A 9,616-nucleotide genomic window follows, 5' to 3' on the forward strand; every position below is an offset into this window, starting at 1 on the left:
TAGAGGACGCTGGGGCTGGCCTGAGGCACAGGCTGCTCTTGGGGGGCACACTCGGGGACCCCATCTCCAGGGCCTGAGTCTCTGTCTCTCTTTTCTCCAGCTCTGACACTGACACCTGACATCCACTTCCAGGGGACCCTAGAATCTGGGCACCCCAAGAACATTACCTGTACTGTTCCATGGGCCTGTGAGAGAGGGACGTCCCCCACCTTCTCTTGGGTTGGGGTCAACCTCACCTTCCAGGGTCCCAGGATTCCCTACTCTTCAGTCGTCACCCTCACGCCGGGGCCCCAGGATCACGGCACCAACCTCACCTGTCAAGTGACATTATTCTCTGGCGTGAAGACGGAGAGGACCATCCAGCTCAACGTGTCCTGTGAGTGCCCCGCCAGAACACTGGGCTCCTGAGGACAATGGGTGTCGGGGAAGAGTAGGCAGGGCCTGAGTTAGTGGGTGCTGGGCTCTGCAATTCAGGGCTGGGGAGGAAGGAAAGAGAATCCCCAATTTTACCCTATTCCTATTTCTAAAGTTTCTGGGGGGAAAGAGAAAACAGCCACCTTCTTGCCACTGAAAAGGGAATAATTTTGTGTGTCTGTCTGTCCAGATGCGCCCCAGGACATGACCATCAACGTGCTCTGGAAAGAAGGCACAGGTAGGCAGCAACATGTTTTCTCCGGAGGTGAGCTGGAAGTGGGGTCTGCCTCCACCCTTCAGAGCAGAGCTGGGGTTCCAGAAATCAGATGGTAGAAAAGCTCAGGCCAGGTGTGAGGACAGCAGATGTAGGAAGCCCTCCACTCTCTCTTCCTCTGATTAAAAACTGGCTTCCCCCACCCCTCACCCTGCTGTCACAGGGAATTGCATGGCCTCCATGCCTGATGGATGTGGCTGTCCCCAGTGCCAGGGTGAGTTACTTCCTCATCCTAAATTTTGCTGTCATTCTCCTCAGGATCTGGACCCTGCTTCCTCCTCCAGTTTTCTGTAATAGTTGGTAATTTTATTTTTTAAATAGTAGGCATAAAATGTGTCTTAGTCTGCTCAAGCTGCCATAACAAAATACCAGAGACTGGGTGGCTTAAACAGCAGGAATTTATTTCTCACAGTCTGGAGGCTGTAAATCCAAGAACTAGGTGCCAGCTGATTAGGTTCCCGTGAGGACTCTCTTCCTGGCTTGCAGACAGCCACCTTCTGTCTGTGTCCTCATATGGTGGAGAGAGAGTCTCTGGTGTCTCTTCTTATAAGGGCACTAATGCCATCATGAGAGTCCCACTGTCATGATTTTATCTAACTCTAATCATCTCCCAAAGGCCTATTCAAATACCTCCAAATACAATCACATTGTGGGGGTAGGACTTCAACATATAAATTTGAGGGGAATACAGTTCAGTCCCTAGCAAAGTTTAATAAGAAGAAAACAGTATTCAATACCTTGTGTGCCTTCCCTCTTGGTTATCTTCCCCAAAATAATCTATGCATATACATTAAAAAATGCACACATATGTACACACCATCTTATGCACATTTCTCTGAGTCTTTTTGTTGTTGTTGTTAACTTTTCATTGTGGTGTAATTCAGATTTACATGGTACAGAGTTCCCCTAAATCCCTCACCCAGCTTCCCTCGTCATGCGAGTCTTCCATCACCATGGCGCATTTGTCACAACTAAGTGACATTGGTACATTACTAGGAAGAAAGCCCCCCCTTTTCTCAAACTGAGTATATCTTGTAGGTCTTCCTGGATCTGTATATAGGAAATCTTCTCCATCTTTATTGAGAACTCCATGGTTTCCCAAATAGAAGTATATTATACTGTAAAATACTTAATTGGTCCCCCATTGGTGGAAAACTGTGGTGTTTCAGTCTTCACCTAAGGCAAATAATACTGCAATGAGTTACTTGTGCAAATATTCCCCACATATGTGCTTGTGTCTGAAAGAACATTTCCTAAAGAAGGAAGTCCTGGATCAAAGGGTATGTTTGTAGTTTCTGCAGATAATGCCAAACCCTGCTTCATGACGTTATTCTGTTTCTACCCCCACCTGCCGTGTACCTGTCCCTCTGCTGAGCATTTCATCCTTGCTAACATGCTAAGTGAATTCACAATCATTTTAACTTACATTGTCATTTTGTGACTAGGTCGAGTTTCATGTTTAAGGAACATTTATATTTCTTTGTGCACTTCTTAATCATTTGAAGAAGCTCTTTTCACATTAAGGAAATCAGCTGTGTGAAAATTTTTACTTCCAGCCTAATGATGACCTTTTGGTTTAGCATATGGTGATTTTTCTGGGCAAAACATTTTTTTTTTGCCTTCAATCCTTTGTAAATTTTTTTAAATTTATTGGGGTGACATTTGTTAGTAAAATTACATAGATTTCAGGTGTACAATTCTGTATTACATCATCTATAAATACCATTGTGTGTTCACCACCCAGAGTCAGTTCTCCTTCCATCACCATATATTTGATCCCCCTTACCCTTATCTCCCTCCCCCCACCCCCCTTACCCTCTGGTAACCACTAAACTATTGTCTGTGTCTATGAGTTTTTGTTTCTCATTTGTTTTTTTTAATTTACATACAGTCACGTATTAGAGCTGGCTCCCACTTGTTGGCAAAAGACAATCGTGCCCATCTTGTCCCAACTCTGGGTTCAGTGACTTCAGATTGGGTGCTTGAAACTGGCCAAGCTGGCAGTATTTACACCAAGGAAATTGGAAAACACTACAAATCAGGACATCCTCCTCCCACCCCCCATAAGCTGGTTGTTAAACATTTACCAGTAAACCACTGGTTGCATTTATCAATATTTTCTTTCATGCCTCTGACTTTCCCCATTTTAATATTATTTCTGTAAATTTATTTTTCAATTACAGTTGACATATGATATTATATTACTTTCAGGTGTACAACATAGTGGTTAGACATTTATATAACTTATGAAGTAATCCCCCAATAAGTCTAGCTCCCATATGACACCATTCATAGTTATTACAATATTATTGACTATATTCCCTGTGCTGTACTTTACATCCCTGTGTCTATTTTTATAACTGGAAATTTGTAATATTATTTTGCAAACCTCCCATAATTTCTTCCAGTAGCCCCATGTAAACACTCCCCAACATGTCCATTTGTGTGAGTGGTGGCCCATGCAAGGCCATTCCACACCTCAGCTGTAGCCACACTTCTGTGCCTTCCTCCCACAGTGTCCTTTTGTGCCAGCACCATCCCCGAGCCAGCTCCCACCCACTCTCATGCTCTACTTAAGCCTCTCCTCCTCCAGGAAGCCCTCCCTGTCCTGACAGTCTCACTGAACTCCTTTCCTCAAGGCTCCCTCAGCCCAATTGACCCTCATGTCATACTGCTCTGTGAGAACCTGCTTTTGGGGTGTCTTGCTCATGAAATTATGAGCTCTCAGACACAGCTAAATTAGATAGATCTCAGTAAATCATTGTTGACAGACAAAATGGCAAGGCTCATAAAGGGAAGTCTGGAACCTGTGTTGGCACAGAAGGCCAAAACAGGAGGAATGGGGACCAGGGTGGTTCAGGTGAATGCACGGGGGCCTCTTGGAAAGACTGTAGTGCCTGCTCCTAACTCAGTCCCCTTGGGGCTGAGCCCAGATGGTATGAGCCCATCGTACAATGGAACAGAAGAAACTGATCTACATGATGTAAAGAAAAGAGAGAGGAAGAGACAGAGGCAGAGAGACAGAGACATTAATGAGGTCTAGGGCTTAACTTTCTCTCTCTCTCTCTCTCTCTCTCGCTCTAGAAATGAAATACACGGGGAATGGATCCTCTCTTCCAGTCCGGGAAGGGGACTCTCTGCGCCTGGTCTGTGTTGCTGACAGCAACCCTCCCGCCACACTGAGCTGGGCCCAGGGGAGCCAGACCCTGAGCCCCTCCCAGCCCTCAGACCCCGGGGTCCTGGAGCTGCCCCGGGTGGAGTCAGTGCATGAAGGTGAATTTGCCTGCATAGCTCAGCACCCACGGGGCTCCCTGAGCGTCTCCCTCCATCTCTCTGTGCACTGTAAGTGGGGGGATGGGGAACCCCTGGGGGCAGGACACCTGGGTGCTGGGGAGGGGAGAGGCACCGCTGACCCTTCTCCTCCCTCCCCACAGACCCCCCACAGCTGCTGGGACCCTCCTGCTCCTGGGAGGAAGAGGGGCTGCACTGCAGCTGCTCCTCCCGAGCCCAGCCGGCCCCCTCCGTGCGCTGGCAGCTGAAAGAGAGGCTGCTGGAGGGGAACATTAGCAATGCCTCCTTCAAGGTCACCTCCAGCTCAGAGGGTCCCTGGACCAACAGCTCCCTGAGCCTCAGCGAGGGGCTCAGCTCCAGCCTCAAGCTCAGATGTGAGGCTCAGAATAACCATGGGAAACAGACAGTGAATATCCTGCTGCTGCCAGGTCAGAGGGTGTGATGGACAATGCCCGGGGAAGGGGGCGCACCAGCCTGGATCCTAGAAGACATTGAGTGGAAGATAAATAGGCCTGACTGAGGGCAAAGGGGGACTAGAGTTCAGGCCCCTCTGTCAGTTGGCTGGAAAGGGAATGGGGGAATCAAGAGGCTGCAGTCATACAAAGTGATGGGGAACAAAGGAGTCCTGGATGGAAGTGGGAGCAGTTTGGGGCATGGATTCAAGAAGGCTGTATGCTCAGGTGCCTGCCTAGGGAAATGGGAGTTCGCCTCAGGTGTCTTGTATCTGCAGGGAGACCAGGACCCAGGAGAGGTGTGGTTCAGGGGGCCGTCGGGGGAGCTGGTGTCACAGCCCTGCTTGCTCTCTGCCTCATCTTCTTTGTGTGAGTGGTGGCCCTGGTTTGGGCGAAGGCCTCACAGGTCATGGTGGTGGTGGTGGTGGTGGTGGTGTGTGTGGAGGGAACCCAAAGAATCTCCAAAATTCAAAACCCAGAGTGCCCCGATGAGCTGATGAATCCAGGAAGAGGTACAATCAGGAATTTAGCCTCCTGGTGTCTTGGCCAGGTGTAGAGTGTTGTCCCAACTCCTGGTCCCAGCCGTCCAGGAGGAGGGAACGTGTGTTCCCATCATGATCTCTGCAGTCAGACAGCAGTCTCCACACCCTGCCTCAGTCAGCACTTTCAGGCTCCCGGCAGCGAGCCAGCCAGGCTAAAAGGCCCTGCCTCTCTCCTCAGAGTGAAGATCTACAGGAAGAAATTGACAGAGAAGGCAGAGAGCCAGGATGGCATCTCCCAGGTGAGGATGTGGGTGTCTTTCCATCTAGTGTCCCAGCTGGATGCCCGTCCTGGGGTGGGATGGCGGCTCATTTAGCACATCCAAAATGAGTTCCTTATCTTCCCCCACTCCAAATTTGGTCCTCCCCTTGGATTTACTACTGCAGTCAACTCAGAGATCTGAAAGTCTCCCTTCCCTGTTTCCTGTTCTTCATCTCCCATAGCCAGTAATTGTCCAAGTCCTGTCTCATTTCCCCTTTAACAAAGTTTTTCTCCATTGGACATTTCCTGCTGAGCCCTCACTGTCCCTCCTGAGTCAGTGACCCCACCTCCCCTCCCCTAACCAGCTTTTGGCAAGGCATTCCCCCATGGCTTTCGTACAGCCTCCTTTCGCTGGCCACCAAGATCGGTGTAGTCCAAAAGGAACATGATGCAAGGGGTGCATACAACTTAGAACTTTCTAGTCGTCACATTAAAAAAGTAGAAAGAAACACAAGGTCAGTTTTCTTATCCATAAAATGGGAGATTGTAAGGATTCAGTGAGATTAGTGAAAGGAACGGGTCATTATGGTTAAAATTTGTTAAAGGTACAAATGAATGAATGAGTGAATGAATGAGTGAGTGAATGAATCTTCAGGAAATGGGTGGGAGATGGATAAATGAATAAATGCCCCCTCAAGCCCCAACTTCTCTTCACCAGACTCCGAAGGCCCTCTCTGACTCCCTTCTGTCCTCCCACGCAGAGTCACCTGAATAAATCTTCATCAGACAGCCCCCCAGACCACCAGCCCCCAGCAGTGGCCGCCTCCACCTCAGAGAAGGAGGAGGAACTCCACTATGCCTCCCTCAGTTTCCACCATCTGAAGCCGCACAACATCAGTTCCACTGAGTATTCTGAGATCAAGATCCGAAAATGACACCCCCAATCCCACCCCCGTAAGCTGCTGGAGCCCAGAAAAGGCATCTCTGGGGGAAAAATGTGCGTCAGGGACCAATTCTTGAACAGTTAACAGTCCTCAGAGCCAAAGGTCATCTATAAATGGGAACGTGAAGTTCCTTGGAGTGGCTGAATACTCCTGGGTTCCAATCCAGGCTCAGCTACTTACTGAGGGTGTCACATCAGGCAAGTCACTTTATCTCCCTGTGCCTCAGTGTCCTCCTCTGTAAAATGGGAGATAATATTGATTAGGTACATCGTTCAATGGGAAACACGCACCGTTGGCATTAAGTATATTGTTATGTGTTAAGTTGACCTCAGGATGGAGGGAGATGTCAGCTTTTGGCTCTACCACAATCTTCAATTTTGCTTGACTATCTTTAAGAACATGTATTATTTTCTTTTTCAGGGAGAGGGGAACTTGTATTATTTTAAAAAGTAAATCTATTTCTAACTGTAAATCATTGGCAGGAGAAGATATTTCCCAATACATGTATCTAACAAAGGATTCATCTACAGTATATAAAGACTATATAAAGATCTTCCAAAAATCAATAAGAAAAAGGCAGACAATGCAATAGAAAAAATGGGATATTTTATGGGCCAATAAGCATATAGAAAGATGTTCAACTTCAGTAGCTGTCCAGGAAATGCAAATAAAAATCACAATGTTATACCACTATACAGCCACCACATTGGCAAAAATAACAAAAGGAATATCAAGTGTTGAGGACATTGCACTAAGTGAAACAAGCCAGTCACAAAAGACAAATACTGCATGAGTCCAGTTACATAGGTATCTAAAGTAATCAAACTCTTAGAGGGTGGACGGACCTCTGGGGAGGATGAAATAGGAAGTTGCTATTTAATTGGTATAGAGTTTCAGTTTTTCAAGATAAAGACATTCTAGAGAAATAGTGGACAACAACATGCATAGAGTCAACACTACTGTGCTGTACACTTAAAAATGGTTAAGGGGCGGCCGGATGGCTCAGTGGGTTAGAGCGCGAGCTCTCAACAAGGTTGCGGGTTCAATTCCCACATGGGATGGTGGGCTGCGCCCTCCGCAACTAAAGATTGAAAATGGCGACTGGACTTGGAGCTGAGCTGCGCCCTCCACAACTAGATTGAAGGGCAACGACTTGGAGCTGAGGGGCCCTGGAGAAACACACTGTTCCCCAATATTCCCTAATTTAAAAAACCTTTTTTTTTAAGTTAAAAATGATTAATATGGTGAATTTTATGGGTTTGTTTTTTTTTTTACCATGATAAAGGAAAGTAATATACAGTGGTTTCCAAGGGCTGAGCATTGGGAGAGTGGGCAGGGAGTTAAGGCTTAATGGATACAGAATTTCAGTTTAGGATGATGAAAAAGTTCTGGAGATGGATAGTGGTGATGATTGTACAATGTGAATGTATTTAATGCCACTGAACTGTACACTTAAAAATGGTTAAAACAGTAAATTCTATGTTGGGTATATTTTACCACAAGAAAAAAATTTCTTTAAGACGATCAAGTGTTGGTGAGGATGTGGAGCAACTGGAACTCTCAGACACCGCGGGTGGAAGTGAGAATTGCTACAACCACTTGGAAAACACTGAACCTGTGAGTCAGCAAATTCCATTCCCAAGGGCATTGTACCCAACAGAAGTGTGTACAAATATTCATCAAATACATACAAGAATGTTCACAACAGCATTAGTTATGATGACTGAAAAGTGGAACCTGCCCAAATGTCTTTCAATAGCAAGACAGGTCAATAGGTTGCAGATTATTCATGTAATGCAAGAAACAAAAAACTCCACACAACATGTGTGAACCCTATAAACATAATGTTTAGTAAAAGAACCCAGACACAGAGTATCTACTATGTGACATCCTTGATACTAAGGTTCAGAAACAGACAAAATTAATCTTCAGTATTAGAAGCCTGGACACTGGTTACCTGGAGAGGTGGGGTGAGGTTTCCACCAAACTGTGAGCTCCTGCAAGGTGAGGACAGTCCTATGTCTGGCTCTGTCTTTTCAGAGCCCGAACTTGGACACAGAACACAAAGTGGACACAGTCAACCTCTGAAATGACGAGCTCAATTTCAAGGGGACAACATAGCGGGGCTCTGCTGAGATCTCCCAGGTTGCATTTCCAGCCCAAGCCTCTCTCCCAAGTGTTAACTCCCCATATCCTCCTGGACATCTCTCCATGAATGACCACAGGCTCCTCACTCTCGGTGCGTCCCAAACTGGACATCGGTCCTCCCTCTAGGTTCCACCCCTGCTCCTCCATCCAGGATGTGAGAAAGTCCATCCTCTGGCACCTGATTCCTGGTATCCGGGCAACGGGCGCGTCATGCTCCTATGTCTGGATTAACTCCAACTTCTCCCCAGGACACAATTTCTGGCCTGGCACTCACCGGGTCTTGTGAAACAGGACTCCTGCCCTTCTCCAGCTCTCAGGCCCCAGTTAGGCCCCTCTCTGCCTGTTCCTATAAGGGGCCAGTGTCTGAATCACTTCCTCATTCCGGTTAGCCTACATCTTCTCCTCACCCTCCCCCACCCCCAGGAGTGCGGGTTGTGAGCCCCCCCGGCCACAGTGTAAAGCGCCGCTAGTCAAGGTCCAACTTCCAGCGTGAAGCCTTCTTCAACCCCTTCCCACTACCCTGGGGAATAATGTCCTGCAACTCCTTTCTCTGGAACTCCTTCCTCTGGAAATCCACAGACCCTGCTCATCTCCCCACCATAGCTTTAATCACAGGCACTAGAGACTAACTAACTGTTTTAGCAAAGGCAGCAGAGGACAATGGTTAAAATTTTAAACCCCTTCCTAATAGGCAAAAGTGGAAACAACCCAAATGCCCATCAATGGATGAATTGAGAAACAAAATGTGGCCCAGGTGTACAATGGAACATTATGCAGCCGTGAAAAGGGCACACTGATATGTGCTACAATGTGGATGAACCTCAAAAACATGCTAAGTGAAAGACACCAGACACAAAAGGTCACATGTTGTATGATTTTATTAATATGAAGCATCCAAAATAGACAAATAAATGGAGACAAGAAGCAGCTTAGGGGCTGCTTGGGGTTGGGGGTAGGAGCCAATGGAGGGTGACTGCTTAATGAGCAAGGGGTTTCTTTTTGGGGTGATGAAAAATGTTTTGGGACAACATAGAGCTGATAGTTACAGAAAATTGCGAATGTACGAAATACTGCTAAACTGTTCATTTTAAAATGGTTAATTTTATGTTATGTGAATTTCCCTTTCATTGAAACAAATAATTTAAGCTCCTAAAGTCATTGTGCCAGGATAAAGCAGGATGTCCCTGCTTTACCACTTAGCCTCTTGCTACTTCCACTAGCTCATCTGTTAAACGAGGATGACAACATTCCTTAACTCATGAGGGTCTTTTGAGAATTTCATGAATTAATGTCCACAAGCATGCCACAGTGTCTGGTCCACAGAGAACCTGACGTGATGGTCCACTCTGGGA

The 9,616-nt window shown here is 46.8% G+C and overlaps 1 protein-coding gene across 1 annotated transcript in view; it reads left to right on the forward strand.

Moving 5' to 3' along the window:
* LOC308489926 (sialic acid-binding Ig-like lectin 5) overlaps positions 1 to 7,600 on the forward strand; it is a 31,172-nt gene extending 23,572 nt beyond the window's left edge. Inside the window, exons 11-17 of the mRNA XM_081031542.1 lie at positions 101 to 376; positions 605 to 652; positions 3,773 to 4,030; positions 4,123 to 4,407; positions 4,710 to 4,800; positions 5,152 to 5,212; positions 5,934 to 7,600. Of these exons, the coding sequence (XP_080887668.1) occupies positions 101 to 376; positions 605 to 652; positions 3,773 to 4,030; positions 4,123 to 4,407; positions 4,710 to 4,800; positions 5,152 to 5,212; positions 5,934 to 6,107 (1,193 nt within the window). The 3' untranslated portion in view covers positions 6,108 to 7,600. The remainder of the gene's footprint in view (positions 1 to 100; positions 377 to 604; positions 653 to 3,772; positions 4,031 to 4,122; positions 4,408 to 4,709; positions 4,801 to 5,151; positions 5,213 to 5,933) is intronic.
* Positions 7,601 to 9,616: the final 2,016 nt, after the last annotated feature.

Source organism: Rhinolophus hipposideros, assembly GCF_964194185.1.
Source record: "Rhinolophus hipposideros genome assembly, chromosome: 21".
In the NCBI taxonomy this organism is placed as follows: domain Eukaryota; kingdom Metazoa; phylum Chordata; class Mammalia; order Chiroptera; family Rhinolophidae; genus Rhinolophus; species Rhinolophus hipposideros.